A 21316-nucleotide genomic window follows, 5' to 3' on the forward strand; every position below is an offset into this window, starting at 1 on the left:
CTTCTAAGTGTTTTAAGTCTACAGATCATTCAATTTTATCATAATCAGAAGACTTGGAGGCTAGCAGGGTATATAACTTATATAAGCCGGAAAACATACCTCATATTTTTGGTGCATCTGTTTGACCATCTCAATTTCTGAATCACGGCTGGAGTGCACTTGACTAAGATAACCAGATAGCACTTCACTAATACTCAGATGAGTATAGTGGGAACTAATACTCAGATGAGTATAGTGGGAGACGTCAAACCTCATTTCCTGCCTCTCCATGACTTCTTGTTTTGTGGAGTGTCTTGCCAGCACAGTTGGGTTCCCCGGTTCAAAAAATCTAGTACCAGTGATTAAAACATCATCACCGTGCCTTTCCGCCGGGTTAGCTGAGCTTGACAGCTCAATACTGGATGGGTTAATAGCAGTTTCATCCGTAGACGGCTCAGGTAAATCCGGTTGAACGTTGAAAGCAGGGTCTTCTGGCTGTTCAGCATGTTCTGGCACAAAAGTTGACTGCTCTGGTTCTTCAGGAGGTTCCGGTATGAGGGTTGGCTGCTCCGGTTCAGTGGTTTTTGGATCCACAGCTGGCTTTGTCACCCTTGCCTTCTTGGGCTTTGCTTGACCGCTAAAAGGGAGTTAGACAAGTCAGTATAATGATGCGTATATAAAGTATATAAGAAGGGTGGTTATCTTTACCCGGGGGCGGTCTTGAAGGCCGGCAATTGAGTTTGTGATGAACCACTAGAGGAGGAACGGGAAATCTCCTGTAAAGATGGAATCAAAAAATGAGTAATGAAGGTAATTCATTGAACAAATATAAGGGTTGAAAGTTAAAAAGAACCTCATTCTGGCGTTTCCGAGGAGTTTTTGGTAAGCCGGAGGGTAAATCGTCATCTCCACCAGTCTGGGTCTGCCGGCGGCTCTCATGTTGCTGTCGTTTCAAAAGAAAATGAGGATCTAAATAAGCCAAGGGGTGTGAAAACCTTACTTTCCGGGTTACTTGCCGAAGTTTCTGCCTTGGTAAAGGTTCTGAGTCGGACGAAATAATATTTACCTCTTCTTCAACTGCCTGGCTGGCCCCCGTGTCATCCTGGCAATATTCAGTGTCATAAGGTGGTTAAAAAGCAGGCCAAGAGAGTCAAGGGCTACCTCCGACTCAGAGGTGTCATCCAGCTTGAGTAACTCAGAGGCGGTTGGCTTCTTCTTAGACTTTCTGACGGTCTTCTTGGCGGCTATCGTAGCGGCTCTAGCTTTTTTGGTAGCCTCACGGTCATATTTTGCTTTCCAAAAGTCAGATTTGGCCTATGGAAAAATAACTTGTTGAAATTCACGCAAATACTTAACTGTTGAGGAAAAAGAAGTTCAGAAGATTTACCTCTGGCGCCGGGTTTAAGCTTGCAGAAAGGATTCAACCCTACTATGTTGCAGTCTTCATACTTGCTATTGACAAGCGTGGTTGCCATTTCAACAATGGCCTCTTCAGTCAAATGCACAGAACTATGAAGTAAAGGGTCATCAGTTCCTCTGGTGTATGAACACATCAAGTTGGATTGGCAGCTTAAAGGTATGATCTGCCATGCGATCTAGCAGTGGATCAAGTCAACTCCGGCCAAGCCATTTCCTGACAAAGCTTGGACTTTTCTGATTTTGGGGAGAACTTTCTTGCGTTCGGCAGAGCTGAGTTTATCAGGAAGTGGGTGCTTTGCGTCAAGACGATCAGCTCGATAACCCGGCATTGGATTTTCATCAGACGGCGAGGTATCTTTGTAGTAGAACCATGTTTGATTCCAGTCCTTGGGATGGCTTGGTAGGACTACTAGAGGGAAGACGGCATCTCGTCTGCGTCGAATTGAAATCCTGCCAAGTTTCAAACTGGGACCGTTGGTATACTCGTTCTGGCGGTTCAGGTATAAGTATTCCCTGAAGAGTTCAACGGTAGGTTCTTCTTGAAGGTAAACTTCGCAAAAAACTTAGAATTTACAAATATTAGATACGGAATTGGGCCCAATATCTTGCGGATGGAGTTTGAAAAAGTGTAGAACATCCCTGAAGAATTTTGAGCCGGGCGGTGAGAAGCCCCGGGTCATATGGTCAGTAAAAACAATGATTTCACCATCTTTTGGCTGAGGTTTCTCTTCAAGGCCAGGAACACGATAATGCATGGCATTCTTCTCTGGTAAGAATCCCACAGTGACAAAATCCTTCAAAGTACTCTCGGTGACTGTGGAAGGAACCCAGTTGCAAGTTGTCATCGTCTTCGGCGGCATGATGAAAGGACAATCTAAAAGGAAAATAATTGGTCGGCTCAAATCAGTTGATGGGATTGCAAGTTAAATAATTGCAGTGCATAATGGCGGCTTAAGCAAGGGCTAATGATATATAAAGAAAAGATAAGCCGGCAGGGTAAGCCGCCATGACTAAGATATTCAAAGAGTTACAGGAAGCAACATTGGCTAAGTACTGAGACAAACAAGTTCCACAGATGGAGGTTACAAATGTGGATCTACCGCTGTTTAGAAAAAAAGGATAAATTCATCTACAAAAGGCGACAGTGGAAAAATAGAGAAGCCCTAGAGGAGATCTATCACGGTGGGGATGTGATCTAGTATTAAAACAAGTGCTAAAACTACCACCGTGCAAGTTTCCCATATTTTTTGGATCTAACACGTGGATCTAAACAAAGTAAAAGAAGAACGAGGATGAACACTGAAGAACACCGATGAAACCCTAACGACAGATTGGTGCTGAACAAAGAAAGGCTTACTGGAGCTGGTAGAACAACGGAGTAGCGCCGCAGTTCTCTGGTTTGCTCAGGGCGATGCAGCGGCCGGAGTTGAGGTCGAGACGGAGGTCGACGGCGGCGAGGTTCGTGCGGAACGTCGCGGTGCGAGGAGGAAGAAAGAAGAAGGAGAAGAATGGAAGATGGCTTTAGGGTTCTATTTATAAGGAGACAAGAAATAGGTGGGCATGAAAGACGAGGAGGCCAAATGATGGTTATCTAGCTAATTGGACGCCTCAATTTTCGGGAAGATATTAAGGTAAAGATCCGTTGAAGATGACGTCGTGGCGGGTTTCCGAGATTCTTGGAGATGACGTCATGGCGGGTTACAAGGTTTTTGCAGCGGATATGGAAGGATTTTTCTAAGTCTTGAAGGTTGACATGAACAAGTCCAAATCAACATGTGGCCTAATGTTGGGGATATAACTATTAGGTATGACCCGCCCAGGAGGGGCCGGGTCAACCCTATGAAGATTCATCACAATGAAGCCCAAGGTTATATGGCGATTCATAGAAAGGCTTAGTAGAGGGCCCAGACCCAAAGGCGGCTTAAGGCCCATGAGTATAAACCGCCATGTATGTAAGCTTGTATTGTAAGGCATATGTGAAAGGTCACCGAGCCGGATACGTTGAGCCGGCCGGGACTCTGAGGGCCGCAGGGCGTCAACCCGTGTATATAAGGGGACGACCTAGCGGCGGCTTAGGGCAAGAGACAACAGATCGAGAGCCGGGTCAAGCATATTCGCTCCTTGCTCATCGAAACCCTAGCAATACCAACTACAAACTGGACTAGGCTTTTACCTTCATCGTAAGGGGCCGAACCAGTATAAACTCCCTGTGTCCTTTGTCCTGATTAACCCCTTTAAGCTAACCTCAACGCGATGGCTCCATGACTAAGTCCTCACACTAGGACATCTGCCGTGACGTTTCCACGACACACTCCACCATGCAGTCTCGGCCCACGTTCAACGCACTCTTGCCAATCAACGAAACCAGCAGAACTGCATGCAAAGCTAGCGCAATAAAAGGAGCTGCCGCCATCCTCTTTGGCGGCACGGCCCACATGCCATCTCCGTTCTGTTGCTAAGACTAGCCACAATGGAGAGTAATATACACTGGTAACATACACTTATCTCTAGACTATGTTACTACCTTTTATAGTGGGTAGTAACATAAGTATGGTAACATGCAAAGCCTCATTTATAGACTCATATTGCATTGGGACATGTGATGTTACAGTAACTAGCTAAGTTACTCAAACTACCTCTCTCCTCATTAACTCATTGCCACATAAGCAAATTTGTTGAGTTGGACTCAATGTTACTGCTGGAGTTACTCCCAATGTGGCTAGTCTAATCGCTCCAGAGGCAGAAAACCTGTTACGTGCAAGCTGCCACCGTCGGCTGTGGCGGCTGCTGCCACGTGTCGGCTGCCGGACCTGCCGCCACAACGTACGTGGTCTTTTTTGTCAATACGATTCGAAAGTGGTCTTTTCTGTCAATACAAAAGCATAGGTGGTCTTATATGACAAAAAATCTGTTTAATGAGCCAACGATTCTGAACGCCTCGGCCGACCCCTGGGCCATCTTCAATATTGTCTGGTTGTTACATCTTCCCCCGCTGAAGAACTGCTTGTCCCCAAGCAAGTGCAGTAGGGAAACGAGCCTTGACGACATTGTTGTAGTCGTCCCAGCTCACCGACGCTGCTGGAAGGCCTGCCCATTTGATCAATACCTGAGGAGCAGCATTGCTACCTTTCTTGACCAAGCGGCGCTCGAGTATAGCTTCAGGAAGAAGCTGCTGACCGACCAGCTCGGAACTGTAGGATCGGAACTATAGTCTGACCGGGGGTCCTTCAGTTGTGAGACGTGGAACACCCGACACCGGATGGATTGAACTATCGTCTGGCTTGTCGAATGCGCTCCAGGATCGTGATATGTCCATTGAATTTGAAAGCAAGGCTTTGGAAATGGTCGATTGGCGACTAAAGACTGGACGAAGGGTTGCAATTTGAGCAGCACCTGAGCTCTCACTGGGATTTTTTTTCCAGTGCGATTACGATAAGCTTGCAACTTCATACAGTTTTGAGCAGCCGTTAAGTGTTGATGTAGCAGGGCAGTCAGCTCGGCACGTTGTTGTAGAAGCTACCCCAAAGTAGCAGAAATTGAAGCAGCCAAATGGGCCATGGAGTAAGCAATTTCATAAGCATCCTTAAAAGCAACAAATTCTTCTATTTGTTTAATATAATAACTAATTATAAACACAATTAGTATAAGAGATCAATATTTCATTATCATTAAATTCATATTGGACGGGAAGGTGTGGAATCTTCATCCTAAAGCAACAAGTAAAATCATACATACAACACATATTCCAAGCATAGCAACGTAATATTTTTATCTGATCCCATAAGTGTTTCTCTTTTAAAGTCAAGGTAAAGTATTCACGTTAATCCAAAGTGTATCCCATTACCGAGTTGAATGGGGATTTATTAGGATTATTAAAGTAATATTTAATGTTCCGCACATAACCATCATCAGGGGTTTCAGGAGGTTCCCCATCTCCATGAGTAGAAAGTACAACTATTTTGTGTGTTTCATGCTCCATATCCATAACTAAAGATAAAGAATAACTTGGAATAGGAAATAAAATCTACTTAGTGATAACGCCAACAAGCACACATAAGATTATTCACCCTGTGGTATTGCTCCTCGACAATGGCGCCAGAAAAGGTCTTGATAACCCACAAGTGTAGGAGATTTGTTGTAGTCTTTTCTATAAGGGTGTTGATCCTAACGAGGTGCTAAAGGTAGAATTAATATTCTCTCAAGTTCTATCAAGCACCCATACAACTCTACACACACTTAATGCTTGCTTTACCTAGAACAAGAAATAAAACTAATTTGTGAGAATAAAATGATAACTTTGCAAGAATATAAAGAGTTGGGTGTTGTTTTAATAAAAGAACAATGAAGTAAAGGATTTTGGAAGAATGGTTAAGAAAGGGATTGTCCATAGGCAATTGGATATGAAATTATAGTGATGCTCATCATATTTATGAGGGAGAGGTCTAAGCTAACATAATTTTCGTCCTTGGATCATATGTTCTTTTGGCTGAAACTCTAGCAAGCATCCACAAATACTAAAGATTCATTATGTAGTACTCAACCATAACATTAAGTTAAAAGCCCCCCTTAATCCCATATGCAACAACTCACGAACTCAGGTTTAGGTTTCTACCAGTCCCGCAACCCACTATAAGCAAATTATCAACATATTGCAACACACTACAACGGGAATCCTACATGTTTGTGTGAGACGACGGGCACCATAGGACAACACCATAATAACACACAACTCATATCAGCCATATCATAAACCCTAGAGGACAAAAAGAAACTACTCACACATAACAGAGATGCAACACATCATTCGATAATAATATATAGCATAAAACACCATGTTTAAGTAGGGATTACGCCGGGGTGAAAGAGAGTACACTGCTGCACGAAGAGGCAGAAAGATGGTGATGATCGTCGCCACGATGGTTCCCCCAGCGGCACACCGTCCTTCTTGCTTGGTCTTCCCCTAGATGGGAGAAGGGTTCCTCCTCTAGTCCTTGGCCTCCATGGCTCCCAAAGGGCAGGAGCTCCTCCAAGATTGGATCTTCGGTCATTTTCTCTCTAGATTTTCCTCTCTATTTCGCGACTATTTCTGCGGCCGAACATCGTTTCTTAGATAGCAGGATGCTCGCAACTCTAACTAGGACGAAATTTTAAAACGATTTCGCCCCAAGATTAGCTTCCTTGTGCCCGAAGGAGAGCTCAAGGTCTACCCACAAGAGTGCATTGCGTGGGCACCCTCTGGCCATTGGGCCAGCCCTTGTGGGGCCCACAAGCACTTCCTTGCATTGATTCTTTCACCATAAATTCCGATATATTTCATAAAAATCCACAAAAAATTTCAGGTCATTCCAACTCCATGAATTTTTCACCTAAAACCCCCCTCAAACAATAGAAAACTAGAACCGGCCTTTGACACTGGGTTAATAGATTAGTCCAAATAGGAATAATATAAATTATTATCAAAATATGCAAAAGCGGTATGATAATAGCATGGAAAAATCAAAAAATAAATAAATATGTCAGAGACGTATCAAGGATGGGGCCAAGGATGAGAAACAATGGTTGTGTAGTTCAAGTATGCTCCCCGCGTTTATTTTGAAATACCAACATGTCCCTCCTAGATGGATCACATCCCTTACTTTTTACATCTAAGAGCATCTACAACCAGAGCCCACAAATGTCTTATCAGACAAAAAAATGAATAAAAAAAGTCATCCAACGATAATCCTCACTTTGTCCAGGCATATCCGGGAGTCCACAAATCCCCATATCGAAGCTATATATGGGAAACATATGAGGATGTCCGGGCAGGGTGCCATGTAGGATTTGGCCCACTGTGGACAATCTTTTCTTTTTCTTAAATCTTTTTCCTTTTCTCTCTATTTCTCTCACCAATCATATGCATGTGATCGGATAATATAAGGTGTGCTTGTTTTACAAGGAAAGCGGTGGTCTAAAACGGACGTGCCCCGGCACGTCCATGGGCGTATCAGGAGCCAAATTAAGCAAATGTGGTTGTAGATGCTCTAATAGCTCTGATGAATCCTTTATATACAGGACTTACTCCTTCGCTCCTCCTAGCGACCAGCAGCGAACATGTGGCTACGATATTTTCCTCCCGCCGCCGGCGCCGGCGATCTGCCTCATCTTCAGTGGCCTTAGGGCCATGGGGGCACGGTGGATCTCCACCCTTGCCAGTGGGAAGGCTATGCTTTTATACATTTTTTTAGTTTTGCTAAGGTTTGTATCCTGTTCAGATAAACGAGACGGCGATGACTCTCTGAATATGGAATAAGTTTCTTCCCGTCTAGCCTCCGCCCTGATGGTGCGTCTAGTAGCGTCGAAGGGTGTGTGGAGGTGTGTCTCCAGCAGATCTTGCAGAATTCGGTCGATGGTTGTCCTTGGTGGATCCGCTCGAATCTTGTCTTCGCACGTCTACATTAGTGTTCTTTCAGGTTGGATCCTTCCTATCAACGCTCATCTTCATCGGCGGTAGTTGCAGACCGGTGTGCTGGTCCTGTTAGGCCTTAGTACGGCGACTTTCTAACTGTCTATTATAACAAATTTTTTTCTGGCCCCGGCCAGGATGATGAGGACGACATCTTCGACTCGCTTCTATGCTTGTAGTCGTCGCTAGGTGGTAGGGACCTTGATGTAGTTTTTATTATTTTTGATGTTATGTAATTTTTATTATTTTTTATGTTCGTTGTATTATCATAATGGGTAATGAACAGATCATAAACTTTATATATATATATATATATATATATATATATATATATATATATATATATAAATTGCTCTGATGCGTGCGGTGCACCAGTTTGATGGTTCTCGGGCACGCCGATCTCCCAAGAGCGGCACCCTACCCGCACCGCCTGTGCGGAAGGAGACCGATAAACAAAAAACTGGCACGGCATCCTACCGCCATAGAGCATCGCCCATGCCCATTAAATCCGAGCAAAGAGGTTTTTTTGTCCGTCGCAACCGAGCCCACACAACCTAGAAACGCCTGATTCCAATTCCAGATCGCGGTCGCCATGGCCCTCCGCGGCTGGTCGCACTTCGCGCCGGATCTCCTCGTGACCGTCTCCGGCGACCTCACGGAGCTCGCGGACATCGCCCGCTTCCGCTCCGTATGCACCACCTGGCGCGACGCGGGGGTGGACGCCGCGGCCGCGCCTCCGTCGCAGCCCCCGTGGCTCCTCCTCCCGTCCTCCCCGTCGCCGCTCTTCTTCAACCCCTCGGAGGACCGCCTCTACCGCAACATCCGTCTGCCCGTCCCCGCCGCGGACGCCCACCGCCGGCGCCGCCGCCGCCGCCTCTCCGCGTCCCCGCACGGCTGGATCCTCGCCGTCGACCCCACCGATCTCGCCGCGTCCCTCCTTCACCCCTTCACCGGCTCCGTCCGCCCCCTCCCGCCGCTCCCCGCCTTCTTCGCCGAGACGGATGACCTGGCCTGGGACCTGTCCCCGCACAGCATCATGGCGTCCTGCGGCGAGGTCGTCCTGGTCTGCGCCCTCGACCCTCTCGAGGACTCCTGGGCCCCGGTCCCCGCCATGCCCGACTGCAACGTGAGCAGCATCAACTACGCCGGCGGCGATTTCTTCGTCTTCGAGGAGGACGCGTGCCGCACCACCATCGTCGACTCCATCACCCTCGCGGTCACGGCCGTCATCCAGCCGCCGCCCCAAGTCGACCTCCCCACCGAGGCGCGCGTCGTGGTGGCTGGTGAAGAGCTCTTCCTTCTCGTCAAGTCCAAGTGGATGTACGTCTTTACTGACGACGTGGACTTCTCCAAGGCCTTCTGCGTGAACCACCGGAGCACCAACCCAGCCTGGCAGGAGCTCACCAGCATCGGCGAGCGGGCGCTGTTTGTCGATCCTCTCCACGGGTTCGCTGTGGGGACGACGGCAGGGTTCACGAATCTTGAAAGCAACACGGTCTACTCGGTGACCACCAAGGAGGCGAGCCGTTCCAGCAGTGTGAAATACAGTGTATCGGCTTTCAACCTGCAGAGCCGGACCTCTAAGAAGCTTGCATGCCGGCTGAACGAGCTTGACACGGCTCAGCGTGGCGGGGCGGCGGCATCGTGGATCATACCAAGGGTGAATGAGGGCTGAACAAAGTCAGGGGAATCGGAGGTCCTGGTTCTTATCTGATGATGGTGGCGAATGATATCTGCTTGCTCGCGGGCCAAATTCTTGGTACCTTTGCGCTTGCATATGTTCTGAAGTGAAGTCAAAACCAACCAGCCTCTTTTATACGCATGTTCTTCTTCTGTACGTACATTATATGTCGTTTAGACGTTCCTAGATTCTGAATTTCTGATCAGCCTGAAGCTTATTTCTGTGAGATGTATTTGCTGCTTAAACTCTCAAGTTTCATTGTCCACTTATAATGCTCAAGCAGTCAAGCTGAATAGATTTTGTGATGTTAAAGTACTCCATATGCTATTTCTGTTTCAGTGTGGTTTCAGTAATGGACTCGGAGCCTGTTTTTTAATGCATTAATTGAATCGCAGTCTCAGAAGCTGGACAACTGTATTTTCTTCATATTTTCATAATATATGACGCGAATGAAACTTTCATATGCATTTGTTGTTACTCCCTCTGTCCGGAAATACTTGTCGAAGAAATGAATAAAAATGGATGTATCTAGAACTAAAATATATCTAGATACATCCATTCCTCCGACAAGTATTTCCGGACGGAGGGAGTAGAATTTATTATGCCTGCTAGCATAATGGATAACTGAGTACCAAGGCCCGGCAAATGGGATCAATTTGTCTCTAGTTGATTGAACAGAAAATGCAGCGGTGTTGATTGAACAGAATTTCTGGCGAAGCTTTGTGATGGGAACACCTGAACAGCAACGAAATGGCATCCATCCGGATTGCTTGAAAAGGATGCTACATCTGCCATGACCCGATTGCTTTTATATGTGGTAATGAACCAAGCGACTGATGTCATGAGCATGTTTTTGCTAGTGGAGAAGTAAGGAAAAGATCCAACGTAGAATGGAAAGCACGCGGAACAACCGGTTTGTTTAAGCAGTGGTTATCGAGCAAGATGGGTGTAATCTTATTTTTGCAGTTCCTTCTAAAACATACTCTCTCCGTCCTACGGTATATAGAGTATATTATACTCCCTCCGTCCTAAAATAATTGTCTCAATTTTATACTAATTTTAGTACAAAGTTATACTAAATTTAAGGCACTTATTTTGAAACGGATGGAGTAATATGTTATTAGAGCATCTCCAGCCACGTCCCAAGAAGGCCCCCCGGCGATTTTTCGGCCGCCGGCGCCAAAAAATTGGTCCAGTCACGCCCCCAAGGGCCCAGTTTTCGCCTGCTCGGGCCGAAATTGTCGCTGGCGGACCCAACCCGAACCCGGCGCGCTGGGGTCGCTCGGGGGCTCCGGGCGAATCGTTTTTGGCGCGAAGAGCCGCGGGCTAGCCGCGTCAGCGACTCGACTCTCTTCTCGCCGCTTCGTCGTCCTCATCGCCTCGTTTCCCGTGGTGAATCAATGCCAAAGCTGAGCGCGCCGGTCAGCCTCCATTGATGGCGGCGCAGTGAAGGACGGGCGACGCGCGTCCCCTCGCCCGCTACGCCACGCGTAACGCGCCGGCCAAGCCTACCACACGGCGCCTCCGCCTATATAAGCCGACCACCAGCGCGCCAGAGACACGCACAGATACTCCACCGTCGATGCGCCCATTTCTCCCCCCCCCCCTTCCTCCTCTTGCCGTCTCCAGTTTAGAAGAATGGCCGAGCGCTTCCCAGGCGACGCCGCGGCGGCGAATGGCTTCGGGCGCCGCCATCTTCACGAGGACGAGGCTCGCCTCCTTTTCGAGGCCGAGTACCCGGTCCCGCCGGACATGCGGATGCCCGGGGCTTGGAGGATCAGCGCGGGCGGCGTGCCGGTGCCACCACCACCCACCGGGGCGCGCACGGCGTGCGGAGATCGCATGTATCCGCGCATCCCTGCCGCGGGCGGCGAGGGAGGGGCCACGCTACGTCCCCGACAGCCCGCTCTGGGAGCCCTACTTCCGCCGCCGTCACACCGAGCAGCTCGAGGCCACCAACGGCGTCGTGCCCTCCGACAGGCTCAACTCCGAGGGTCGGCGCCGGTGGTGGGGCGTGCCCGGCTGCATGTTGGAGGCCGTCCTCGAGTACATCGAGGGCGGCAACACGCCGCGCCTCGAGTACACCACTCCCCCGTCCTTCTCACGCCGTCGTGGGAGCTCCTGGACGCCGAGGCGCATGGAGCGGCCCGAGGCGTCCTCCTCGTCCGGCTGCTCGTCGGGCTCTCCCTGCCTCCGCCCCGTCAAGCCGGAGCCCAAGGACACGCCTGTCAGCGCGCGCACCCGCAGCTCCGGCGTCCGCATCGGCGACTCCCCCCCTCCGGCCGCTTCGTCCTCGTCGAGCCCAAGCCGGAGCCCGGCCTCCCTGCGGAGTACGAGGAGATAGCCCGACGTGGCTTCTCCGACAAGGACGCCCTGCAGTGGGCGCGGGACGACTACCTCCGTGACGAGATGGTCCAGCAGCGCCGGGCCCTGGAGGAGATCGCCGCCCGCAAGCGTGGGCGCGAGGATGAGCACGACATCGTGATCCTCGACAGCGACGACGACGAGGACGCCCCCGGACCGTCCAGCCCGCCGCGCCAACCGGGGGAGGGATGCAGCAGGGACGGCGGCGGCAGAGGCGGGGACGCCGATGACGACGACGACGGTGGCGACGACTACACGCGGTTCTACCGCCTCCTCGGCATGTAGAACTGCAAAGGCGGGCAGCGGGCGGCGGGGAGCGGCGAGGTAGACGGCGAGGAGCGGCGATGGAGGCAGCGGGAGCAGCCCGTAGTAGTTTTTTCTTTTTTTTTTAAAATATGTTTAAATTTGAACGAACTCGCCGATGTTTGCGTTAAATTTGAGCCGTGTTTGCGCCGTATTTAACTTTTTTCAAAAAAACATGGGCGCCGCGACTGGGAGCATCACGCCTCAGTGCGCGGTTTAGCGCCGGTGCGCCCCCAGGGGGCGATTTTTAGCCCCTCCTGAATGCCAACGGCTGGAGATGCTCTTACAACCAATGTACTCATACATTGGTGCTAGACTTTCCCTTTAAACGGCTTAACTCCTCAAATTATTCATGAATTAAAACCAGACCTAGCCAAAACTCGTGTCTCATTTAACTCCTCAAACGTTCAAGCGGTGCAATGGCTGGTGTTTATATTTAAAGCGTCCGCAGTTGAGTTCTTAGGATAGTTCGACCCCCCCCCCCCCCCCCGGCCGGCCCCAAACCCTTTTCCAATTCGACCGCTGGAACGGGATGGCACAACCATGCTGAGAACGCATGGGCGCGCTAAGCTCCAGATCCATGTCCAAATTGCCGCCATCGAAGAAGTACCACGGCGTGCGATAGCGGCTGTGGGGGACATGGGTGTCGAAGATTAAGCATCAGAACATGGGGAAGCATCATTGGATTGGCTCATTCTAGTAGGCGAAGTAGGCGGCTTGCGCCTACCATGTGGCCAGCTTTCGGTCTCCATGACACCCGGGCGAGGATAAATTTCCCCCACGGCAACGGCGCCGTCCAGGAATTCATCATCATCGATCCTCGAATGGTCTCCCACTGTGAGGTGCTGGTAATGAGGATTTTCGAGCAGATCAAGGAAGGGCTCGGCAATGAGGACTACACGGCCGACCTCTGATCGAATCGTCTGGAGCTGTCGCCAAGGAGCTCCGGGTCTACATGCTATACAAGAACACTACCGTTGAGGCCAGGACGTCCGTGGGTCCGTCGGAAGCGAGTGGTCTTTCGTTGAGCTACTCCGGCTCCAATAACTCTGACATGGACTAGGAGAAGCTCCTGCCCGAAGAAGATTAACTTATTTAGTTTTTACCATGCTTGTAGTGGTTATATTTTGTCGGAATCAAGTAGTTTAAGTTCATGCTATGAAATGTACTGAATTGAGCTATCTTTTCTTTAAATTTGTGCTTGAATCGAGTAATTTCATTGTATGTTTGAAATGAATATGTATGAAAAAACTTTTAGAAAGTTAATGTTAAGAGTTCGGTTAGGAACCGATTTTATTTAACTCCTTAAATATAAGTAGTTAAGATTTATGGGGCCGTTTGACGGACTAAATTATAAAGGGTCGACTAAAAATGCTCTAATTACAAGGAATACAAAAATACACGACACATGTTGTGGCTGAAATGGTCAACACCAACCAGTGTGGCATTTTGGTTGGGACCTTTTGCGTTCAATAGGAGGGTTGCCGCAATACTCCCTCCGTTCCAAAATAGATGACCCAATTTTATACTAACTTTGTACTAAAGTTAGGAGGTAAATACACCATTAATGTTTGAACTTGCCAAGAATGTATACTTTAGTGTCTGAACTTGCAAACTAAATCGAACTGGTTTCATAACTTGGCATAGATGTACATATACGGTTCAAATCTCGTTTTTATACGTCATGATGCTCACAAGGCGTGCCGGCGTGGCATGGGACCCATTGTGGGTGACTGGATGGCAGGGGCAAGCAGTGTGGCCTTTTTTTTATGAAAAACCCCTTGAAATATTTTTTTCTTACAAAAAGGCCTGAGAGAGAAGCTCATAAATTCTAAAAAAATCTATTAAAAATCGAAACAAGTTTGGGGTTCAAACCAGTGACCTGACGCATGCATGTGTGCGTGGCTAGCCAATTGACCCGTTCAAATTTAGTGCCATGTGAGGATTCATACCCTTTATTAACATAAAGTTGAACAAAATAAATTTTAAAACTTAATCCAGCAAAGTAGTGAAGTTGATTCAAACCTGCAACCAGGGGCTATAGCGGTCGTACATACATCTCCAACCGATGACATCAAATGATAAAAATGTTAAATTTAGATTTATAACATAATGAGCCAGTGTGGCTAAAACGGACCACGGTGTGGCCCAGTTTTCAACGTGTTTGTTGTTTCATTTCAAAAATTTGTAAAAAATACGTAAATTAGAATCATATGTTACAAACAATATACATATATTTAAAATAAATACCTATAAAAAAGTTCATATAATTTCATAAAATATCTATGCAATATTTTACTAAAATATACATGATTAAATTAAGAATTAAGAATATATTTTTATAATATAAAAATTGTTCGCATTTTAGTAAAATATTAAAACAATTAGTATATTCATGTAATTTAAATTATAATTTTAAAAATAACACCTGAGTTATTTTTAAAATGACATGACGGTTTTTGCACTCTTTCAGAATTATGTTTGTTATACAGTCATAACGAGTACTTGTACTTTTCATACATTAGACCTCATTTGTTGGAATGGCATCCGGGGCTGGTATATAACCTTTGGTGTGATGTTCGAATCACAGAGCCGTTACTATTTTTGCAGGATTAAATTCCTTTTAATTTATGTTGTTCTGCATGATTTATATAAAGATTATGAATCATCAAATAACAGCAAATGTGAAGTGGTCGAGTGGCTAGGCCCTCATACACCGCAATTGGTAGTTCGCTTATTCAAACCCCCATCGGACTGCTTTTAGTTTTCATTTTATTATTTGTTAGTTTCATCCTGAGGGCCTTATTGTAAGAACAAAAATTGGGGGTTTTCGCAAAAAAACAGGGCACACGCCCTTGTCCCATCCATCCAATCACTGACAGCGGTCCCATGCCATGCTGGCACACCTCGTCAGCATCGTGGACGTATAGGAATGTGATTTGAACCGTATATGCACGTCAATGCCAAGTTATGAAACCAGTTTGATGTATTTTACGAATTCAGGCACTAAACTGCATATTCTTGGCAAGTTCAAGCACCACGGATGTATTTACCTCTAAAGTTAGTATAAAATTGAATCATCTAATTTGAAACAGAGAGAGTAGATACGTGTCCACCTGGACCGGGCCATTGCACGCCCATGCAGCGACTGAGCACGAGAGTTGTAGCGAACGCGGATCGTACACACTATAGTATACCGCACATTGTACCAAGCTGGTCCACTATAGCGCACAGATCTACTGCAACAAACTGGGCTACTGTAGCAAGACGAGTTTTAAAAAGCACAACTTTTCTGAAAATGAGAACGATTATTTTCAAATTTTGTGTTTTATGAAAATGCAAATATATTTTTCAAAAAGTGAACATTGTTTCAAATTTGCGATCATTTTTTCAAATTCTGAATGTTATTTTTAATGCAATTTTTCAATGTGCCTACATGTTTTTCAAATTTTGAATGTTTCTTGAAATGGATACATTTTTTTAAATTTGCAAACATTTTTAAAATATGTGAAATTTTGAAAAGAAAGAGAAGAAAAGAAAATAAGGAAACAGAAAAAACAAAAACAAAAAAATAGCGACATAAAAAAAATCTGTGCAGGAACCTAAAACGCTAAAACCGGCTTGGAACCTTCTAAAAGGTCCCAAAACCGAAACCAGAATCCCTCGCCTACCAATAAAATGGTCCGGCCCACGTGTTCTTTGGTGCAACCATGTGTATGTTTCAGCGCCATCTGCCGCAACAAGCGCCAAATTTGATTTGCGTTGGAGGCAAATCGTTATACAACCTCTAGGTCCTGGGTCTCTCCCTTTATTTTCTGGCAGGCTTTGATCTCTCCCTTTATTTTCTGGCAGGCTTTGGTCTCTCCTGGCAGAAGTGGTGGTGAGTGGGACCTCCTATTTGGCGCAGTGCATTCCACGAAACATTTTGAGCCACCCATCTGTGGGTGAGACCTCCTATTTCGGCATCCATGTTGACGCCTGGATGGCATTGTCTTCACCATCTCCAGCAAGACGCTTGTGTTCGTGCTTCTGCTCGTCATGGTGGCGCTGCAGGAGGATATGCTGATGCCGGCTATGCCCCACACACTCTTGAGCACTAGAGAGAAACACATGTTATTCTTCGTAATGAAAAGAAATGATCTCCTCTCACTGCTTGGAAAAAGAGAAATAGAAAGGACAATTTATGACTACAGTTTAATAGAAAAGGGCACACAATCTGCTGTAAAAAAGGACACATAACTAGAAGGATTATGTTTGGTGACTTTCTTTGACTAAAATGACCTTTGTTTCTTTGAATGGTAGTGCACTCTGTACCGTTAGGCTACACTTGTGACGCTCAATAATATAAGCATACATTTGAAGAGTTTTTGAATTTTGTAGAGGGGAGCGGAGATGATCTATTTAATATTCCCAAATTTACTAAGTAGGTGTATGTTTTATTTTATCTTTTCCATTTGTAAATTGTTTACTAACTAATGAGTTGTTTCCGCTGTACTATGCTTGGATTCATACTAGAGTGACAAGGTAAAAGAGTCATTTTATACAATTGTGTATGATTCTTTTGTACTATTTCATATAGATCTACAAATCTTTTTTGTTACTTTTCAGATTTTAGGCTTGCCAAAATGATAGGGATGGCAGCTAGGTTATGAGACAAATCATTAGTGCTTGGCAATAGATAAGATGATGTCCAGCAAGTGATCGACAACCTGCCTTGACCGGTCATTTCTCTTTTATTACCATCATGCAACAAAAAGGCTGAAATTGCAGCGGCGCATGGATGCTGTCGTCTTGTTGGTAGTGCAAAAGGCAGGAAACAAATGTACCCAGAGAATGTTTGACAATGTCCTTGGTACTACTTTCTTGCATAGCCTAGGGAAAATTATGGGATAGGTTTTTTTCTTGTTGATTAATGCTCTTACCAAATCTACTTCAAAGTGTCGATTAATTTTTGGGATGTTAGTTAATGTGTAGCTCCTGTTGTTGTTCTCTTTATTTTTGGTGAGGAATGGTTGTTCCTCTGCTGACAACAGATCACTTCAGATTCAAAAGACACATAATTTATATTTGAGTTTTGGCTAAATTTCAGACAATAGTATGATGGTAATTTTAGTTGCTTCACATTGGTCCAGATTTAAAATATGTCGGCTAACTTTCATATCTGTTGTTGGAGAGATCACTTTAGAAGTTAGTAGGTGATTCCCTTTATCACAGTTTCTAACTGTAACACCGTATATTATGTCAGTATTATATGTTGCATTAACGCGACAGGGTTCTCAGTTCTAAAACGTGATATTTTCATGATGCAAGTAGCACACATTTGCATACATGAGTTGTTGGTTTGCTGAAATTTTATCCTTGAAAAATTTGAGAAGTTGATAAAACTGGTCTTGCATGCCTAAATCAACTAGAAGGGACATTAAGATTATGTCTATGCACACATAGTATAATTTGTCCTTCTATTTGTAGAACATGAAGCAGTATAGTGCAATTTTGGCAAACAAAAGCTTAACTAATTGAGCACCGTATGAAATTTGGGCAAGATGCTTATAATTTAAAAACCACCATAATGGTGTTCCACTCGACATTAAAAATTATACAATACAATTTGTTGTTGAGCAAAATCATAATGGTATTCCATTCAACATAAAAATGACAATATAATTTGTTATCGACACGTTGATAATTATTTTTAGATGCATCTATAATTATTGTTTTGCCCCGTCATCCTCGGCGCGGAGAACGGCCATCGGGCGGCAGGTGAGATCTCCGGGATGGGCTACTACCTCCACCACCACCACCGGCTCCACATGTGCGGGGGATGCCTATCTTCTGCGAAGGAGATGACAAAGGATGCAGAGGAGACATGCTCCGCGCTTTGTTCTTGCTGCAAAGCTCTCGTACAGATTTCTTCTTCATGCGGGTTGAGAACATACATACTAGGAGGGAAGAAGGTATTTAACCGGCCAGTCCTTCCACATGCGAGCCATCCATCCACCCAGTTATGTATCTATCAGGCACCAGGTAGTAGAGTTTTTTTCCTCTGATTTAGTTGGAGATGATGCTGCAGTTTGTTTGCCTGCTGCTGCTATTTGTTTTGATTTGGGGGGAGGGCTAGAAGGCTTGCTTGTTGTAGTGTTTGCTGCATGAGAGAGCAGTGAGGATTGAGAGATCACATGGATCCAGTGTACAGATGAGCTTTGGGTGGGGGTAGCATGGAGAGGAAGGTCACTCGATGGAGAAGACATAGTGCAGGGAATGTTGCTTGGTATTGCGTGTGCAATTGTTTTGTTTAGTATTATTTCTTAACTGTTAGATATATTGGAGATATTGCCACAGTAATATTTCGCTACTATTATGGATATATGGTCTTTTCCATTTCATTGCAAAAATAATATCCATACTTTTTTCCAATCTTCTGAAAGTAAAATGTCTGTAGTATGTTTCGAACAGCTATATCACACTTTTATTTGTATAGAGCATGATTAACTTAACCTATTGTTGTTACAAAATATTTTAAACTGCTCTCATTGAATTACTTGGATCTATTTTATATATTGTAGGAAAGTGGATTTGACAATGACACTAGCTCGGATGGCGCCACTAAAGTGATGATGCTAATGTAGAGGAGGAGGGATGTAAAATTTCAGAGATTAGAACTTGGTCTCGCCAAAGCTCATTTAGTGATAAGGGAGACAATCCAGACAAAGAACCAGCCCCCACTAACCGATAAAGATAATGTGCTGGTTGGACCAGTGTATTGGAATGCCTATGCATTTCAGAGGTACGCAAGTCATTTCGCATATAAATACTTTGCCATTAGGGTGTGAAATTGCTAAACTGCCATCTCTATAGTTTTTGAGTGGTTAAAATTCGAGCATATAATCTTCTGTTAATCAAGGTATCCATATATTTGACAAATAAACTATAGGAGCAGATTCAATCTGATGACAAGCTCCTGTGTGAGACAGAAAATTGGGCTTGGGGAGTTGCAGTTCAGTTACATCATGGAACAAAAAAACAGTTGAGAGTAAAAGGAAATATAAAAATAAAAAGGGAGACGATAAAAAATGCGTGGTAGAGAAAAAAGTCCTCATGCCACCATGTGAGCTTCAGCTCATCGCGTTATAGCTGAAGCAGTTTCCTTTTAGTTCAGGTTCAAGTAGTTGCTGCCCTGCAGTCATATGCACTGTCTTTTTAGATACATCATTCATATAGGGAGCAAGCTGGCATTGCTACATTGAATAGCAATGTGCAGATTTAATAGGCCATGGGGATTATAACTAATAGTTAGCTTTTGAGTTTAAAGAAGTAACAAAAGTTAATATGTTGACGGAATAGGCCATGTCAATTAGTCCCTCCTCCAAAATAAGTGTCGTGGTTGGAGTAGTAACTAATGTTGATAAAGCGCCACGATGCTATGATATTTAACAATCATCTGATGACTAAATATGCCATGTTGATAAGTAACTATTGACAAAGCGCCACGATGCTATGACATATAGCAATAATTCGTTGACTAAATATGCCATGGTGATTTGATTAGTAAAAACATTGAGCAAATCTGTCCTATTATAAGCTATTTAGAATTGCAATTCATATGTTCCTTTTATATGGTTTTCTCGTCCATATTACATGTGCAGGTGAAGTAAGCTGGGTAATTTTGATTCTAACTTACCTCGTCCAGCAACCGAAAATTCTGCAAATCAAAAGGAAGAGCTAGAGAAAACACAACGGAAATTTTAGTTTTTGTACCAGTTTACTTAGCTCCTTCCATGATGAGTCCCCGTGTGATTGCGGTGTTGTTGTAACATTCCCAAAGAATGCGAGATCGCCCTGTATAGAGTAGATGGACATGTACTTTCGCTTGTTTGTTGATTCCTTGATTCTATTGGATTTGACTCTTGGTGCTTTGCTGCCAGTGGATTTTGAACAGTGAGATCTCTTTTATGTCTTTTTTATAACTTAATTAGGCCGATTGTTTCTTGTACAAAGTAATTGTTAGTACTACTTGTTATATACAGGCAAATAGTTGCTGGAGCCTGAGGTTCTTTACTGAATGATTATAAATATAAGAGAATGATGAATTTGTTTTTGCAGATTTCCCACTGATTTCTATCCTCGAGGAAGTCATTTCTTGCTTGCTTTCTTTAATAATACAAATTACATATTTCTTGCTTATGAATAGCTGATTTCATCTCTGCTTATTGCATGAACAATATATGTACTGCTGGAGCAGTGGAACTTACACATCATCAGTACTTGGGTTAGGCAGCATCATGGCAAGTAGCTACAAGAGTGGAACAAGTTAATGTAAAAACACGCTTTTTACTATGTTTCTCCTGCTTTACTTTCATGTTTGCGTTGCACTGTACCCAGTGGATTGAATTGCCAGATTCTGCTCATGTTTCATTGATGATTACCGAATCGTTCTTTCACATAGAAACCAAATTTCATTTTAATTCTCCAATTTTCCTGAAGGAGCAACCTAACCTGTGAATTCCAACTTTCTGATTCGAGATTTTCTATTCTCCGACATGATTTGGTGTAGTCCAAGCTACCTGTCACCTATGGTCTTTCATAAAGTTGAAAGTGTTGGGGAACGTAGTATTTCAAAAAAATTCCTATGATCACGCAAGATCTATCTAGGAGATGCATAGCAACGAGAGGGAGAGTGTGTCTACGTACCCTCGTAGACCGAAAGTGGAAGCGTTTAGTAACGCGGTTGATGTAGTCGAACGTCTTCGCGATCCAACCGAACCTAGCACCGAACGTACGCCACCTCTGTGTTCAGCACACGTTCAGCATGATGACGTCCGTCGAGCTCTTGATCCAATTGAGGATGAGGGAGAGTTTCGTCAGCACGACGGCGTGTTGACGGTGATGATGAAGTTACCGGTCCAGGGCTTCGCCTAAGCACTACGACGATATGACCGAGGTGTGTAACTGTGGAGGAGGCACCACACATGGCTAAGAGAAGACTTGGTGTGTCTTTGGGGTCCCCCCTCCCACGTATATAAAGGAGGGGGGAAGAGGAGGCCAGCCCAAGGGGGGCGTGCCAAAGGGGGGAGTCCTACTTGGACTCCCGGTCCAAGTACGATTCGCTCCCCTTTCCTATTCCAACT

General features: G+C 45.2%; 1 protein-coding gene across 1 annotated transcript; it reads left to right on the top strand.

Moving 5' to 3' along the window:
* The first annotated feature begins 8226 nt into the window (after positions 1–8226).
* Positions 8227–9844, top strand: LOC125514071 (uncharacterized). The gene has a single exon (XM_048679320.2). The coding sequence runs from the start codon at positions 8436–8438 to the stop codon at positions 9516–9518; it is 1083 nt and encodes a 360-aa protein (XP_048535277.1). The 5' UTR covers positions 8227–8435; the 3' UTR covers positions 9519–9844.
* The last annotated feature ends 11472 nt before the right edge of the window (positions 9845–21316 follow it).

The sequence above is a fragment of the Triticum urartu genome, chromosome 6A (assembly GCF_056163025.1).
Source record: "Triticum urartu cultivar PI428250 chromosome 6A, HENAU_Tu73, whole genome shotgun sequence".
Lineage (NCBI taxonomy): Eukaryota > Viridiplantae > Streptophyta > Magnoliopsida > Poales > Poaceae > Triticum > Triticum urartu.